Genomic DNA, 18,892 nt, shown 5'->3' on the forward strand with positions numbered 1-18,892 from the left:
TTAAAAGGGAGTGCAAATTCCTTATACTGCTTTATGAAACATACTGCCTAGCTCAAACCTACTGTAACCAGAGACTATTTCACTTGGCATTATGGGAGACAATGCAAATCGGAGCTGTGGGCACAAGTTGCCACCATTTCTACTGCTTTTAAGGCATCTATCAAAATAATATCCCAATTTCCCTTGTGCCACTGGTTACCTGTAATTGTTTTTTCCCCCCGTTATTTTTGTTTTTTTTCTCTTCCACCGCACTGTGGGCTTTTCATGTAATGTTTTCCTCCACTGATGGCACACTCTGTCCACTGGCCAGGAGCTACTCGTCGCTGCTCGGGTCACAGCGGCTGCATGTGATGTCATGCAGCCACCCGCGGCCCACCCCGGCATAGTCCAGCCACACCTGCGTTTGCCGGACCGTGCCCCTTAAATGGCAGCTTAACACCGCTGTCCCGCCCCCTCCTGCCCAGCGACCGCCCCTGCCTGTCAATCAGGCAGAGACGATCGCTAGCTAATGACAGCCGTTGGCTGTTTGGCATGCGCCTGTGCAGTTCAGGCCTGATCGCTGCTGTGCGAACACGCACAGCACCGATCAGGTCTGAATTAGCCCCTATGTGCATTGTTTTTGATGTCTGTAAAGCGCCTTGAGTCCTGTTGGAGAAAGAGCGCTATATAAATAAAATTATTATTAATATTATTATCTTGTGATCCCCAACATTGCAGTTTAACATCGCACCTGTCAGCGACGGCCCTGATCACCAGCAAACCATCACCAAGGCAGAGTAAGTCCTGGGCTGAGCAGAGACCGCACAAACTGATGTTTCTGCAGTTCTGCTACAAATGCGATCGCACACCTGCACATACCATATACCCACCCTGTAGGCGGCGACTACCTGATAGCAGGGCTGCAAAAAACGCACCCTAGCGATCAGGTCTGAATTACTCCCAATGTTTGGCTACCATAATTCCAAGTGATGTATGCAGCCACACATTATGACTGCCCATTGGTTGAAATTGAATTGCCCTCTTAAAGTCTTATACAAGACACTCATTATTTATATTTAGAATTTGAGTTAAATTATATATTTTATCTGAGCAGCATGGTGTTTTATGACTTATTATAACTGAGAGTGGGTTATGTTGCTTGGTTGTTAGAGATAGGAGGTAGGAGTAATATGGTATGAGTTTATTTTGCCTTATAGGTTTGCCTTAATGTACTTCCAGTCAGTAAAAATGAAGTACCATTTTAGGCCATCAGTAAGAATTAGAATAGCCGACAATTAAAATGTAATTTTGTTCTGACACTAATAAATTCCGGGATGCGTTTAAAATGCCGTCTGTTGGGATCCCTGCGTTCAGGATACCGACGCCGAAATCTCGACAGCCAACAATGCCGCCCGCCGGAATCGCCGCACACCAGTGCTATTCCCACTAGTGGGTGTCCACGACACCGATAGAGCGGGAATAGATCCTGCGGTGAGCCACGGAGCCCACTGCATGGCAAGCACAGCGAGCCCGTAAGGGGACTCTTACCGCTCGCCCTGCTGCTGGCATTCTGGCGGGCGGATGCCGCTGTTGGGATATTGACAACCACGTCCCTTCCACCGGTATTAAGTATGTATTCCAGAAATTATCTGTAGAACTATGTGTATGGTTAGGAATACTTTAAAGAGCTTCCCTTTTATTTGCTTCTATTACATGGCTTGTTTACACTTTATAGAAACTTTTAGTTTCCTGGTACTGATGCGTGTTTGGCGCACGTTGGAAGCTGTCAATTGTGCTTCTGTAGAGCTCTGAAGTTATATGGATACCTTGAAGCCTACAACAATAAAAGATCTAGCAAAAGCTAGTTCTTCAATTGCGGAGCCACCACTTATTATTACGTGTGAGATAAGATTGATTTGGAAGGGGTTGAGCAAATTTTGACACCCCTTTAAACAATTTTGAGAAATGGTGGCTCAATTTTAGAACTGTGACTATTTTCAAATATAAAGCTTGTGCTGACTGACATAGTAGATGAGAAACTGCAGCACAATGTGTAAAAGTAACAAATCACAGCAAAAGCCACCCATAGGAAGTCTAGAAAAATTTAAACAAAGAAAAGAACAGAACAGCGATTCTCACGTTATATCCCTCTGTTATTTTTAAGCAGTTTGCCCATTTCTGCCTCTTTTGCCCCATGTTTATGTGCTATCTCCTTATCATGTTTTCACCCATTAATTTCTGCATAAGAGACAAAAATGACAGCAAAAGCCATAAAAAGACAATATTAAGTCCCAAATAGAACAGCAATTCTTATGCTCTGTCCCACTGTTCGATTCAAGCAGTTTCTTATTTTCTAAGCGTTCAGTCTCTTTTGCCCCATTTTTATTTCCTATTTCCTCAGATTCTTTGTCTTCATCATTCATTTCTGGCACTGTAATTATATTAGTCCCTGAGCTTGCTGAGTCTTCCTTTCTACTCATGCCTCCTATCTGTCCAGTCTCCTTTACCCTGTGCTTATTTTCTCCTTGTATGTCATAATTTTCCTCATTCTTACTTCCAGATATGTCCTGTTTTCCAGGCTCCATTACCCCATTTTTTGTTGCCATTTCCTCATGTTCGTTGTCGTCAGACTCTTTTACTAACTTACTTTCTGACTCTCTTTTCTCTATAATCTGTTCTTCATTTCCTGTTGATTTGGCTGCTTCTGTCCCTGTCTCATTTCCTAAACTTGAGGGCTGTTCCAGCACTGTCTTAGTTCCTGAGCAGAAAGACTCTTCCTTTCCGCGCTCACCTCCTGTCTGTCCAATCTCTTTTGAACTGTTCTTAATTTTTCCTTCTGTGTCATTTTCCTCATTCTTAATCCCAGATATATGCTGTTTTCTAGGCTCTATTACCCCATTTTTATTTGCTCTTTCCTCATATTCTTTGCCTCCAGACTCTTTTAGCAAATGAATATCTGACTCTCCTTTCTCTGTCACCTGTTTGTCATTTACTGTGGATTCGCTAGCTTCTGACCCGGTCTTATTTCCTGAATTTGTGGGCTGTTCTGGTACTACCTTAATTCCTAAATTTACAGTCTCTTCCTTTTCACTCTCACAGGAGGTCTGTGCAACCTCTTTTACCCCTTGCTTATTTTCTCCTTGTATGTCATAATTTTCCTCATTCTTACTTACAGATATGTCCTGTTTTCCAGGCTCCATTACCCCATTTTTTGTTGCCATTTCCTCATGTTCGTTGTCGTCAGACTCTTTTACTAACTTACTTTCTGACTCTCTTTTCTCTATAATCTGTTCTTCATTTCCTGTTGATTTGGCTGCTTCTGTCCCTGTCTCATTTCCTAAACTTGAGGGCTGTTCCAGCACTGTCTTAGTTCCTGAGCAGAAAGACTCTTCCTTTCCACGCTCACCTCCTGTCTGTCCAATCTCTTTTGAACTGTTCTTAATTTTTCCTTCTGTGTCATTTTCCTCATTCTTAATCCCAGATATATGCTGTTTTCTAGGCTCTATTACCCCATTTTTATTTGCTCTTTCCTCATATTCTTTGTCTCCAGACTCTTTTAGCAAATGAATATCTGACTCTCCTTTCTCTGTCACCTGTTTGTCATTTACTGTGGATTCGCTAGCTTCTGACCCGGTCTTATTTCCTGAATTTGTGGGCTGTTCTGGTACTACCTTAATTCCTAAATTTACAGTCTCTTCCTTTTCACTCTCACAGGAGGTCTGTGCAACCTCTTTTACCCCTTGTTTATTTTCTCCTTGTATGTCATAATTTTCCTCATTCTTACTTCCAGATATTATGTCCTGTTGTCTGTCATTCTCACTATTTTGATTCTTGTCTTTCTCCAGATGTGTGTAATCTGTATTTCCATAGTTGGAAACACCACTAGACTGCTTTACATTACCTGGTTCTCCCTCAACCTGACTCTCATAGTTACCCATATCGCAATTCTTATGTTTTCCTTGGACTTCCTTTATATCCTGACTCCCTTCGGCTTCATTTTCTTTTATCTTCTTTTCCTCATAAGGTTTGTAATCTGTCAGTTTTTTCACAGGCCCCCAGATAAACTTCTCTTGCGGTTTGTAGTGTGACCAGGCGAAATGTACCAGGTCCTTGCGTGCTCTCTTGTCCTTTACAGTGAACATGAAATAGTCTAATACACTTCCTTTTACATTCTGTAATTGGCCCTCACACAGGGTCTCCTCCAGGAAAAACCTGACAAGTGGGGCCTGGAAGTGTTCATAGCCCAGCTCCCCCAAACACTTCAGTATCCGTGTGATCCTCAGGTTGTTGTGGCTGCGACTGTGGAGAAGGACAGATTATATTAGAAGTTTGCTGCATGTTAATACCACTGTACCTACAATTCCCATGATAGCTGCAGAACTTCATCACTCACTTGTCCAGGTTACTAAATCTCTCCTTCCAATTTTCCGCTCTAGCCACTTCTCCAGTCTTCTCATCCTGGAGACTGATGCCGTAAAATCCCAACATAAGTTTGTAAGACCTAAGGAACCTGCGTGTGATATCTTCATCCTTCTTCATTATCTAGAACAGGTGCAAATATTATAAATTGAGCAGGTGTTTAACATAATAGAATCAGAAAATAGTTGTTAGTTAACTCTGGTACCTCAATCTCATTCATTGTCAAGGGGACAGCATGTGGGTTCACACCACGCTCCTGTAGTGGAAATAGCCTGTAATGAAAATTGTATATCACTACTTATAATAACATTTTAAAAAAAAAGGGAAAGGGGAGATCCTGAGCACTAGATAAGAATGCAAGAAATGTTGAGTAAAGGGCCCGATTACGCCTCAATTGTAGAGTGCGGAAATCGCTACTCAGCGACTTCAGCACTTGCTTCAGCGCATGCCCTGCCGTCTGGACTGTTTTAGGGGCAGGCCGTGGTGGCTGCATGACGTCACATGCAGCTGCTGCGGCTCAAAAGATGGATGCTCTCCGACTGCCCTCACAGCTAGGCAGGGGGCAACCCTTCTGCGGGGCTAGCTGAATTAGCCCCTTTATGTGGAGGTGCGCCCTGAGAGTTAAATTAGATTACAGGTTCAGGAATTACTAAACTTTTAATATATGAAAGCTTAAAAAGTCATGGTAGAAAATAAATGAAAACTAATATAAACACGTAAGTTTAAAAAGATCCAATGTTTAGCAAATGAAAATGTGTTATCAAATGTATATATATACGTGATAAATTCAATAAAATTGTTAATAGCAGTCACAGCATATTTAATACTTTAATCTTAGATTATAAACAATTATAGTGGTTCAACATGCAGTATTGTTACAGTAATCCCTCGTCATAATGGGAGTATCACAATCAGCTGTTAGAGCAGGGGTGGGCAATTATTTCAGCTGAGGGGCCACTTGACACTTTCCTGTCAGTATTCGAGGGCCGCACACAAAATAGCAGCTCCCCCCACTTGCCAAAAATATAGGGACGTGGCTTCATGGGGAAGGGGTGTGGCCAAAAAATAATACAGATTCATTTTAGGCTGCACAATAGTCTCCATTATTCAAATTACGCCACACAGTAGCGCCACTTACACACATTACTCCAGGTAGAGCCCCTGTCACACATTACGCCAGGTAGAGCTCTCTTTTACACATTACAGCAAGTAGAGCCCCCTTTTACACATTACGGAAGGTAGAGCCCCCTTTTACACATTACGGCAGGTAGAGTCCCCTTTTACACATTAACATTTTATTTGGGATAATCATTGCACAGCAAGCAAATTATCCAGTGTCTTATGGCCCCTGGGGAAAGGTGTGACACAGTGACAGAACACGGGGCTGGGACACGGTGATGGTACACAGGGTATGACACGGTGACAGAACACGGGGGGTGGGGGGTGACACGGTGACAGAACGCGGGGGGGTGATACAGTGACAGAACGCGGGGGCGTGACACAGTGACAGAACGTGGGGGGGTGACACAGTGACAGAACACTGGGGGTGACACAGTGACAGAACACGGGAGGTGACACGGTAACACGGCGGGGTGACTCAGTGACAGAACACAGGGAGGTGACACGGTGACAGAACACAGGGGGGTGACACAACACGGGGGGGGTGACACGGTGACAGAACACGGGGGGGGTGACACAGTGACAGAACACGGGGGGGGGTGACAGTGACAGAACACGGGGGGGGGGTGACAGTGACAGAACACGGGGGGGGGGTGACAGTGACAGAACACGGGGGGGGGCTGACAGTGACAGAACACGGGGGGGGGCTGACAGTGACAGAACACGGGGGGGTGACACAGGGACAGAACACGGGGGGGGGGTGACACAGTGACAGAACACGGGGGGGTGACAGTGACAGAACACAGGGGAGTGACACGGTAACAACACGGCGGGGTGACTTAGTGACAGAACACGGGGGGTGACACAGCGACAGAACACGGGGGGGGGGGATGACACCGTGACAGAACATGGGGGGGCTGACTCAGTGGCAGAACATGGGGGTGACACAGTAACAGAACGTGGGGGGGTGTCACGGTGACAGAACACGGGGTTGACAGGACACGGTAACAACACGGGGGGGTGACTTAGTGACAGAACATGGGGGGTGACATGGTGAAAGAATCCAGGGGATTAAAGATCTCCCCCCTAACCTAACCTAAATACAGTCTGACGCCACTGCCCGCACACACAAACATATACACACACACACTCTCTCATATACACACACACACACACACACACTCTCTCATATATATATATATACACACACACACACACACACACACACACACACACACACACACACACACTTTCTTTCCCTCACTTTTTCCATTAACTTACTGATCTGTGTCTGGTTGGCAGTGGCAGGAAGGATGGATCTGTAGCAGTGACTTATGTCCCATGTAGCTCCGCTCCCTAAAGTCCCGCCCCCTCGTCTCCGCATAGCTCCGCCGGTATCCGGACTCCAGGTCGACAACAAAAAGGTCGACGCCAATTGGTCGACACACCTTAGGTCGACATGGACACAAGGTCGACAGGAACAAGGTCGACATGGAAAAAGGTCGACATGAGTTTTTCACAATTTTTTTCTTTTTTGGAACTTTTTCATACTTAACGATCCATGTGGACTACGATTGGAACGGTAATCTGTGCCGAGCGAAGCGAAGGCACCATGCCCGAAGCAAGGGGTCGCGGTGCACTAATTGGGGTTCCCGGTCACTCTACGAAGAAAACAACAACGAAAAAACATAAAAAACTCATGTCGACCTTTTTCCATGTCGACCTTGTCCCTGTCGACCTTTTGTCCATGTCGACCTAAGGTGTGTCGACCTTTTGTTCATGTCGACCTAAGGTGTGTTGACCAATTGACGTCGACCTAAGGTGTGTCAACTTTTTTGTTGTCGACCTGGAGTCCCAGACCCAGCTCCGCCCCCTTTTCGTCTGATCGCTGCCTTTTTCAATGGGGACTCTGGAGGCGGGAGGATGAGTGTGTCAGGCGCCGTGCAGCAGCAGCAGGGGAGACAGGCGCCGGCAGCTTGGAGTACTGCAGAGCAATGACAAGCAGCTCAGTCAGTCGGGCCGCTTGTCATTGCATGCTGGTGGGAAGCAGTGGGCCGGTCAGGATCGGTTTGCGGGCCGCATCCGGCCCGCGGGCCGTATTTTGCCCACCCCTATGTTAGAGCCAGTCTGCTATGGTAGGTACACACTGGAGCGTTGTCTGGCCGATTTGCTTACAAATTGTCTACATTGCTCAGTGTGCATGGGTGATTGCAACGCTACCGTGGCAGCTAGCATCGGACGCTAGGTTTGATGTGCTGCACATCAAACCTAGCCATATCGCTAGCGACATTGTTTATGCTAATGGAGGACGAAACATGATTGTTCCATTCTTCATTAAACTCGTTCCAGTGTGTACACTCAATCTGGGCTCAAGCACATTGTGGGCGTCATTCCGACCCGTTCGCACGCAGCGGCTCTTCGCTGCGGTGCGAACGGGTCTGGAATGCGCATGCGCGCCATTGCCCGCCGACAGTGGTCGCCGGGCAACGACGCTGGATACGAAGAAAGCGGTCGCAGCGGCGACCGCAAGCAGATTGACAGAAGGAACGCGTTCCGGGGCGTCACCTGTCCGTTGGCGGCCATTTTCGGGGAGTGGTAAGTAAAACGCAGGCGTGTCTAGGCAAACGTTGGTCGGATGTCTGACGTCAAAGCCGGAAGGAACGTCGCTGGATCCGTCACACAGGGTAAGTAGATCCAGCTTTAATCCTAGGTTGCTGGAAACTTTTTTTTAGCATAGCAGGGCTGCACAAGCGATCGCAGCCCTGCTAAGGTAAAATACACTCCCCCATAGGCGGGGATTAGTTGATCGCACCAGCAGCAAAAAGTTGCTGGCTGCGATCAACTCGGAATGACCCCCTCATTCCGATGTCGAAACGAATGCCCATAGCTCAAGTGTGTACTCAGCTCTAGAAAGGTCAATACAGATAAATGTCAGCCGAGCATATGTACCATCAATATAAATAATAATAATAATAGGCAATCAATATTCTGTCAGAGAATAAATAAGAATTTACTCACCGGTAATTCTATTTCTCGTAGTCCGTAGTGGATGCTGGGAACTCCGTAAGGACCATGGGGAATAGACGGGCTCCGCAGGAGACTGGGCACTCTAAGAAAAGAATTAGGACTACTGGTGTGCACTGACTCCTCCCTCTATGCCCCTCCTCCAGACCTCAGTTAGGGAAACTGTGCCCGGAAGAGCTGACACAATAAGGAAAGGATTTGGAATCCCGGGTAAGACTCATACCAGCCACACCAATCACACCGTACAACTCGTGATAACTATACCCAGTTAACAGTATGAATAACAACTGAGCCTCACTGAACAGATGGCTCATAACAATAACCCTTTAGTTAGGCAATAACTATATACAAGTATTGCAGACAATCCGCACTTGGGATGGGCGCCCAGCATCCTCTACGGACTACGAGAAATAGAATTACCGGTGAGTAAATTCTTATTTTCTCTGACGTCCTAGTGGATGCTGGGAACTCCGTAAGGACCATGGGGATTATACCAAAGCTCCCAAACGGGCGGGAGAGTGCGGATGACTCTGCAGCACCGAATGAGCAAACTCAAGGTCCTCCTCAGCCAGGGTATCAAACTTGTAGAATTTTGCAAACGTGTTTGAACCCGACCAGGTAGCAGCTCGGCAAAGTTGTAAAGCCGAGACCCCTCGGGCAGCCGCCCAAGAAGAGCCCACCTTCCTCGTGGAATGGGCTTTGACTGATTTAGGATGCGGCAGTCCAGCCGCAGAATGTGCAAGTTGAATCGTGGAGCAGATCTAGCGAGCAATAGTCTGCTTAGAAGCAGGAGCACCCAGCTTGTTGGGTGCATGCAGGATAAACAGCGAGTCAGTCTTTCTGACTCTAGCCGTCCTGGAAACATAGATTTTCAGGGCCCGGACTACATCCAGCAACTTGGAGGCCTCCAAGTCCTCAGTAGCCGCAGGCACCACAAAAGGTTGGTTCAAATGAAACGCTGATACCACCTTAGGGAGGAATTGGGGACGCGTCCTCAATTCTGCTCTGTCCATATGGAAGATCAGATAGGGGCTTTTACAGGACAAAGCCGCCAATTCTGACACCCGCCTAGCCGAAGCCAAGGCCAAAAGCATGACCACTTTCCACGCGAGATATTTTAATTCCACGGTCTGAAGTGGCTCAAACCAATGTGATTTCAGGAAATCCAACACAACGTTGAGATCCCAAGGTGCCACCGGGGGCACAAAAGGGGGCTGAATGTGCAGCACTCCCTTAACAAACGTCTGAACCTCAGGCAGTGAAGCCAGTTCTTTTTGAAAGAAAATAGACAGGGCCGAAATCTGGACCTTAATGGAACCCAATTTTAGGCCCATAGTCAGTCCTGACTGTAGGAAGTGCAGAAAACGACCCAGCTGAAATTCTTCTGTGGGGGCCTTCATAGCCTCACACCAAGCAACATATTTTCGCCATATGCGGTGATAATGCTTTGCGGTCACATCTTTCCTAGCTTTTATCAGCGTAGGAATGACTTCAACCGGAATGCCCTTTTCCATCAGGATCCGGCGTTCAACCGCCATGCCGTCAAACGCAGCCGCGGTAAGTCTTGGAACAGACAGGGCCCCTGCTGTAGCAGGTCCTGTCTGAGAGGCAGAGGCCAAGGGTCCTCTGAAATCATTTCTTGCAGTTCCGGGTACCAAGTCCGTCTTGGCCAATCCGGAACGATGAGTATAGTTCTTACTCCTCTCTTTCTTATTATCCTCAGCACCTTTGGTATGAGAGGAAGAGGAGGAAACACATAAACCGACTGGTACACCCACGGTGTCACTAGAGCGTCCACAGCTATTGCTTGAGGGTCCCTTGACCTGGCGCAATATCTTTTTAGCTTTTTGTTTAGGCGGGACGCCATCATGTCCACCTGTGGCCTTTCCCAACGGTTTACAATCAGTTGGAAGACTTCTGGATGAACTCCCCACTCTCCCGGGAGGAGGTCGTGTCTGCTGAGGAAGTCTGCTTCCCAGTTGTCGACTCCCGGAATAAACACTGCTGACAGTGCTATCACGTGATTTTCCGCCCATCGGAGAATCCTTGTGGCTTCTGCCATCGCCATCCTGCTTCTTGTGCCGCCCTGTCGGTTTACATGGGCGACCGCCGTGATGTTGTCTGACTGAATCAGCACCGGCTGGTTTTGAAGCAGGGGTCTTGCCTGACTTAGGGCATTGTAAATGGCCCTTAGTTCCAGAATATTTATGTGTAGGGAAGCCTCCTGACTCGACCATTGTCCTTGGAAGTTTCTTCCCTGAGTGACTGCCCCCCAACCTCGGAGGCTTGCATCCGTGGTCACCAGGACCCAGTCCTGTATGCCGAATCTGTGGCCCTCGAGAAGATGAGCACTCTGCAGCCACCACAGCAGAGACACCCTGGCCCTCGGGGACAGGGTGATCAGCCGATGCATCTGAAGATGCGATCCGGACCACTTGTCTAACAGATCCCACTGAAAAATCCTTGCATGGAATCTGCCGAATGGAATTGCCTCGTAAGAAGCTACCATCTTTCCCAGGACTCGCGTGCAGTGATGCACCGACACCTGATTTGGTTTTAGGAGGTCTCTGACCAGAGATGACAACTCCTTGGCCTTCTCCTCCGGGAGAAACACCTTTTTCTGTTCTGTGTCCAGAATCATACCCAGGAACAGCAGACACGTCGTAGGAACCAGCTGCGACTTTGGAATATTCAGAATCCAGCCGTGCTGTTGTAGCACTTCCTGAGATAGTGCTACTCCGACCAACAACTGCTCCCTGGACCTCGCCTTTATAAGGAGATCGTCCAAGTATGGGATAATTATAACTCCCTTCTTTTGAAGGAGTATCATCATTTCGGCCATTACTTTGGTAAATACCCTCGGTGCCGTGGACAGACCAAACGGCAACGTCTGGAATTGGTAATGGCAGTCTTGTACCACAAAACGGAGGTACACCTGGTGAGGCGGGTAAATGGGGACATGCAGGTAAGCATCCTTGATGTCCAGTGATACCATGTAATCCCCTTCTTCCAGGCTTGCAATAACCGCCCTGAGCGATTCCATTTTGAACTTGAACCTCCGTATATAAGTGTTCAAGGATTTCAAATTTAGAATGGGTCTCACCGAACCGTCTGGTTTCGGTACCACAAACATTGTGGAATAGTAACCCCTTCCCTGTTGAAGGAGGGGAACTTTTATTATCACCTGCTGAAGGTACAGCTTGTGAATTGCCGCCAGTACTACCTCCCTGTCCTGGGGAGTGGCTGGCAAGGCCGATTTGAGGTAACGGCGAGTGGGAGACGTCTCGAATTCCAGCTTGTATCCCTGAGATACCACTTGTAGAACCCAGGGATCCACCTGTGAGCGAACCCACCGGTCGCTGAAGTTCCGGAGACGGGCCCCCACCGCACCTGGCTCCACCAGTGGAGCCCCAGCGTCATGCGGAGGATTTAGCGGAAGCAGGGGAGGATTTTGTTCTTGGGAACTGGCTGTATGGTGCAGCTTTTTCCCTCTACCCCTGCCTCTGGGCAGAAAGGACGCGCCTTTAACCCGCTTGCCTTTCTGGGGCCGAAAGGACTGTACCTGATAATACGGTGCTTTCTTAGGCTGTGAGGGAACCTGAGGTAAAAATGTCGACTTCCCAGCTGTTGCTGTGGAAACGAGGTCCGAGAGACCATCCCCAAACAATTCCTCACCCTTGTAAGGCAAAACCTCCATGTGCCTTTTAGAATCCGCATCACCTGTCCACTGCCGAGTCCATAATACTCTCCTGGCAGAGATGGACATTGCATTTATTCTAGATGCCAGCCGGCAAATATCCCTCTGTGCATCTCTCATAGATAAGACTACATCTTTAATATGCTCTATGGTTAGCAATATAGTGTCCCTGTCAAGGGAATCAATGTTATCAGACAGGGAATCAGACCACGCTGCTGCAGCACTGCACATCCATGCTGAAGCAATAGCAGGTCTCAGTATAGTACCTGAGTGTGTATATACAGACTTCAGGATAGCCTCCTGCTTTCTATCCGCAGGCTCTTTTAAGGCGGCCGTATCCTGAGACGGCAGTGCCACCTTTTTTGACAAGCGTGTGAGCGCTTTATCCACCCTCGGGGATGTCTCCCAGCGTAACCTGTCCTCTGGCGGGAAAGGGTACGCCATCAGTAACTTTTTAGAAATCACTAGTTTCTTATCGGGGGAAGCCCACGCTTCTTCACACACTTCATTTAACTCATCTGATGGGGGAAAAATCACTGGTTGCTTTTTCTCCCCAAACATAATACCCTTTTTTGTGGTACCTGGGTTAATGTCAGAAATGTGCAACACATTTTCTATTGCCGTAATCATGCAACGGATGCCCCTTGTGGATTGTGTATATGTCTCATCCTCGTCGACACTGGAGTCAGACTCCGTGTCGACATCTGTGTCTGCCATCTGAGGTAGCGGGCGTTTTTGAGCCCCTGATGGCCTTTGAGACGCCTGGGCAGGCACTGGCTGAGAAGCCGGCTGTCCCACGGCTGTTACGTCATCCAGCCTTTTATGTAAGGAGTTGACACTGTCGGTTAATACCTTCCACATATCCATCCACTCTGGTGTCGACCCCGCAGTGGGTGACATCACATTTATCGGCACCTGCTCCGCCTCCACATAAGCCTCCTCATCAAACATGTCGACACAGCCGTACCGACACACCGCACACACACAGGGAATGCTCTGACTGAGGACAGGACCCCACAAAGTCCTTTGGGGAGACAGAGAGAGAGTATGCCAGCACACACCACAGCGCTATATAACACAGGGATATTACACTACACAAAGTGATTTTCCCTATAGCAGCTATAATACACAGTATTGCGCCTAAATTTAGTGCCCCCCCTCTCTTTTTTACCCTATTGAGCCTGGAAACTGCAGGGGAGAGCCTGGGGAGCGTCCTTCCAGCGGAGCTGTGAAGAGAAAATGGCGCCAGTGTGCTGAGGGAGATAGCCCCGCCCTTTTTTCGGCTGGCTTCTCCCGCTCTTTTTATTAATATTATGGCAGGGGATTTTTTACACATATATGGTTTATTAGACTATATTATGTGTCTTTTTGCCATTTTTAAGGTAATCTAATTGCAGCCCAGGGCCCCCCCCCCCAGCGCCCTGCACCCATCAGTGACCGGAGTATGTGGTGTGCATGGGGAGCAATGGCGCACAGCTGCAGTGCTGTGCGCTACCTTAATGAAGGCCGGAGTCTTCAGCCGCCGATTTTCTCCTCGGAATCTTCCGTCTTCTGGCTCTGCAAGGGGGACGGCGGCGCGGCTCCGGGACCGGACGACCGAGGCTGGGCCTGTGTTCGATCCCTCTGGAGCTAATGGTGTCCAGTAGCCTAGAAGCCCAAGCTAGCTGCAAGCAGGTAGGTTCGCTTCTCTCCCCTAAGTCCCTCGTAGCAGTGAGTCTGTTGCCAGCAGATCTCACTGAAAATAAAAAACCTAATAAATACTTTCTTTACTAAGAGCTCAGGAGAGCCCCTAGTGTGCAACCAGCTCGAGTCGGGCACAGATACTAACTGAGGTCTGGAGGAGGGGCATAGAGGGAGGAGCCAGTGCACACCAGTAGTCCTAATTCTTTTCTTAGAGTGCCCAGTCTCCTGCGGAGCCCGTCTATTCCCCATGGTCCTTACGGAGTTCCCAGCATCCACTAGGACGTCAGAGAAATGTGCAGGCAGTGATTATGTACAGATGCTACATTGATACATAATAGCAGTCATATGTCATGTTATTTAATGAAATGGGTGGTCTTCAGTATGCCGACTGACGGGATCCCGGCGCCGGCATCCCGACAGCCGGCATACCGACACTTATTCTCCCTCGTGGGGGTCCACGACCCCCCTGGAGGGAGAATAAAATAGCGTAGCGCACGTAGCGCGCCACCGTGCCCGTAGCGTGGCGAGTGCAGCGAGCCGGCAAGGGGCTCATTTGCGCTCGCCACACTGTCGGTAAGCCGGCGGTCGGGCTCCCGGAGCCGGTATGCTGGTCGCTGGGAGCCCGACCGCCGGCATACCATAGTGAACCCAATGAAATAACCCATGCAGAGTTACTTGTTTATTAGAGGAAAGTTGATCTGCACTATTCTTATAGATCGAAGTACAGTAATTACTAGGTATATACAGCTCCAGCCCTGAAGGGGGCACCTTGCTCCTTCATTGTCACCTCATCGATGTAGTGTCGGAAAGGCACCCGCTAGTAGGGAGGCCATTTCTGTCAGCGTGGCGCGATACCTGCAGTCAGACTCCGCATCAGTCTAAATTACCATGCTGGCATCAGTACGCTGACTGCCTGATGGGTCCTTCCTGTTAGAGGAGTCACTGAGCAGAGCGATGAGCATCATCATCGCGACGCTCCTCCCCCGTGACCAGGACACAGTGCTTTGGGGGTCGCAGACGTCATTTAACATCCGAGTGCGACGGGACCCTGAGGAGTTGGATGTACTGATGAGCTGGGAGAAAGTGAAGCATTCAGCCATTCAGAGAGAAGCGTTGTGCGTCTGTCAGCCTCCGTGTCGATGGGAGTCGGGAGAGGTGAGAGCAGTAGCAGCAGCTGCATCATAACGGTCTGGTGGCACACAATAATTCTCTAGTAATTCCAAGTCCTATGGGGAAGGGGGGGGGGGGGGGGGTGATCAGGTGACTATGTGCTTGGGCCAAAATAAGGAAAACAAAAAAGGCGATGAAAAATTACAATGGGCTTTCATCACTGATTATAACTCACAACATAAGGATATAGAAAAAGTCTTTAAGAGAAACTGGCGGACCCTACAAATGGATCCGGTTATCGGAAGCTTATTACAAGAGAAACCAGTACATATCTATAGGAAGGCGAAAAATATTAAGAATCAATTAGTTAGGAGTATGCATTCAAGAAAAAATTAACGTTCTAGTTAAAAGAGGTCAAAAGGATTTTATAGATGCAGTTCCTGCATTGGTTGTAGAAATATCAAGGGGGTCACTACCTCTAAATACAATTAAGTAAACATTAATGGGTACAAACATAAAAAGTGGAGGAATTCATTACGTGAAATACAGCCAGTGTTATTTATGCAGTAGAGTGCACGTGCAATAAATTTTACATTGGCCGTACTACAAGACCGCTGAAGGTTAGAATAAGTGAGCATTGCTGGAATATTAAGAAAGGTTTCGAGAATCATGCATTATCAAGTCATTTTAAAGAAATACATGGATGCTCATTACATGAAGCAAAAATTTTTTATGGATTAAAATTGATAAAGATTACAGAAAGATCAAAAGATATATTAAGCTCCCTTGCAAGAACGGAAATGAACTTGATTTATAAGTATAAAACTTTAATACCTATAGGGTTAAATAGTGATTTTGAAGTGCAGTGGTTTTTATCATTTTTAGGTAACATACAGAATTTTAGCATCATTGTTATTTATTGGTATCATTATCAAATGATATTATTTTTATTAGAGATTATGAATTTTTTTGTGTATAGGCCCTCATTCCGAGTTGTTCGCTCGCAAGGCGATTTTAGCAGTATTGCACAAGCTAAGCCGCCGCCTACTGGGAGTGAATCTTAGCTTCTTAAAATTGCGAACGAAAGATTCGCAATATTGCGATTACACATCTCGTAGCAGTTTCAGAGTAGCTTCAGACTTACTCGGCATCTGCGATCAGTTCAGTGCTTATCGTTCCTGGTTTGACGTCACAAACACACCCAGCGTTCGCCCAGACACTCCTCCGTTTCTCCGGCCACTCCTGCGTTTTTTCCGGAAACGGTAGCGTTTTTTCCCACACGCCCATAAAACGGCCTGTTTCCGCCCAGTAACACCCATTTCCTGTCAATCACATTACGATCGCCGGAGCGAAGAAAAAGCCGTGAGTAAAAATACTATCTCCATTGCAAAATTACTTGGCGCAGTCGCAGTGCGGACATTACGCATGCGCACTAAGCGGAAAATCACTGCGATGCGATGAAATTTACCAAGCGAACGACTCGGAATGAGGGCCATAGTTTTTTAAGACGTGTCACTTTAAGACTGGGTATATAGAGACATATTGTTATATATGAAATCATATTAACTCATTTAGTACCTTTATTGTTGCTAATTGATGCTGCTAAATATTCCCCCTCTTTCTTTACATGCTTTTCAAAAGGGGAAAAATAACCGTTTTTCAGTTACAGTCCGTATTCTATTAAGGTGACAGAGAAACGGGTAACCATAACAACGCCTAACAGGAAGAATGGGCCCTGAAATTTGAGTCACCGGGAACATTAAGAAGTGGAACCATCGTTGGAGGATCATGACCGGGAGGAGAGACATTACAGGATCCGCGATGACGACTTCCGGTGAATAGAGAGGAAGTACATCTGCCGCCATCTTGGGAGGGGAATCGAGACGGACGGACAGCGGTAGTGTGTCATGTGCCATCTTTTGAAGGGAATAACGATGTTATACGACCGGGACCATGGCTACCTTATATGGACTTATGTTTAACATATGGACGTTCTCCCCTTTTACAGAGGGAAGGGCGGAGAAATTCATTGAATACACCTGATTTGTATTGTTCATTAGGAAGGGTATAAAATACACATTACACAGACTACCCCATACACCTTGACAAAAATCCCTAGAGGACTGAAATGCGTAGGTGGGGCAGTCTGTGACACAGAGGGGACGCTATCTGGCAAGGAGAGGATGATTGGAGTGATAAAACGGGGCCCTGTTTCCATCATCATCACCACCACCACTCCCTCATAATCTCCAACCCAGGTATGCCTCCCTGTCTCGTTTTAAAAATATTTTATGGATGTCAGTACAAATTAAAGATTTTCTTAAAACGCCAAAACCTGTTTCTACCATCTATTCTTCATGTTTGGAGGAGCTAACAGCAAATAAGGGGAACGGTATTAAGGAACCTTAAAAGACCCATCTACTCTGCAAACTATACAAGGTTTTGTATGTGAGTGCTTTGTATAAGGGGGCATCCCCTGATCTCTCTATCTTTGGTGTGAACACAAGATAAAGATCTATTATTGGCTTACACACAAGTATCTCATCTGAGAGTTCTATAGATAAGGGGGCATCCCCTGAAATTATCTTTGTCTTGGTGGAAGTATCTTATATAATCTGAGGTGGTGATAAAATGATAAACAACCTACATTTGTGAGTGGTTGGATATAGGGAGTAACCCCAGTATATCACTGAATCATTATTTTGGACTTGTTGTATCTAGGGGTGTAGCGAGGGTGGCTCCGGTGGAGCGCAAGCTCCGGGTGCCGGAAAAGTTAAATGGCGCGCCGACGCCTCCCCCCCTCTCTCTGCCCGCTATACCATGGGTGGAGACAGTCAGCCACAGAGGAGGAGAAGCAAAGGGGAAGGTAGGGAAAAGGGCAGGCCAGAGGCGACAGCATGAGACACGGACAGCCAGCACATACCAGAGCTCTGCCGTCCTCTTTATACGTTTCACTGTCTACTTGTAGCTGTGCAGCGGGGTTACTTCTGTCCTGCTATACCACTCTCTGCCTCAGCTGCTCCAGCACCTCTTTCTGTCCCAGCTACTGCTGCAGCCCTCTCTTCCCCAGGACCTCTTTCTGCCATTGCTGCTACAGCATCTCTCTCTACATTGATGCTGCTGCACCCCTCTCTGCATTAGAAGCTGCAGAGTAACTTGTATAAGCGGCTCTACTGTGGCATAACGTATATAAGCGACTACTGTGGTATGACGTGTATAAACATCTCTACTGTGGTATAATGCGTATAAATGGCTCTACTGTGGCATAACATGTATAAGCAGCTTTACTGTGTTGTGTAACGTGTATAAGGGCATAAAGTGTATAAGGGGTACTACTGTGTAGTGTAATGTGAATGGACAATACTGTGTGGTGTAATCTGAATTAGTAATATTCTGTGGCTACTCCCCTTTCCCATGAAGCCACGCCCCAGTACTTTTATTGCACGCCTTAGGCATGTAACATGCACCCAATCCAGTACAGGAGAGGGGGCGCCGAAACACATCTTTGCTCCGGGCTCCATGGAACCTAGCTACACCACTGGTTGTATCCAAACTGTCATTAGAAGTGTGCATATACCCGTACTGTATTACACAAGGATCTATGCATCTCTGTGTTTTCTTTTACATGTCTAAAACATCGATAAGAATGACATGAGGGTCATCTAAGAATTTGTCTAAACCAGGGGAGTACAACATTTTTGTTTATATATTATTTCGGTTTCATATATTGTGATTGTCTTAGGCGCCCATCCATGAATCCAAGATACTCTGGGGGTAATTCCAAGTTGATCGCAGCAGGAAATTTTTTAGCAGTTGGGCAAAACCATGTGCACTGCAGGGGAGGCAGATTTAATGGGATCT

General features: G+C 47.3%; 1 protein-coding gene across 5 annotated transcripts in view; it reads right to left on the reverse strand.

The window, feature by feature from the left end:
• Positions 1–2,065: 2,065 nt before the first annotated feature.
• LOC135055338 (opioid growth factor receptor-like) overlaps positions 2,066–18,892 on the reverse strand; it is a 74,017-nt gene continuing 57,190 nt past the window's right edge. For all 5 annotated transcript variants that reach the window (XM_063959286.1, XM_063959285.1, XM_063959284.1 and 2 more), the window contains exons 6-8: positions 4,604–4,670; positions 4,373–4,521; positions 2,066–4,278 (exon numbers count right to left, since the gene is read on the reverse strand). In XM_063959286.1, coding sequence (XP_063815356.1) covers positions 2,211–4,278; positions 4,373–4,521; positions 4,604–4,670 — 2,284 coding nt within the window. In that variant the 3' untranslated portion in view covers positions 2,066–2,210. The remainder of the gene's footprint in view (positions 4,279–4,372; positions 4,522–4,603; positions 4,671–18,892) is intronic.

Source organism: Pseudophryne corroboree, chromosome 3 (assembly GCF_028390025.1).
Source record: "Pseudophryne corroboree isolate aPseCor3 chromosome 3, aPseCor3.hap2, whole genome shotgun sequence".
Classification (NCBI taxonomy): Eukaryota; Metazoa; Chordata; class Amphibia; order Anura; family Myobatrachidae; genus Pseudophryne; species Pseudophryne corroboree.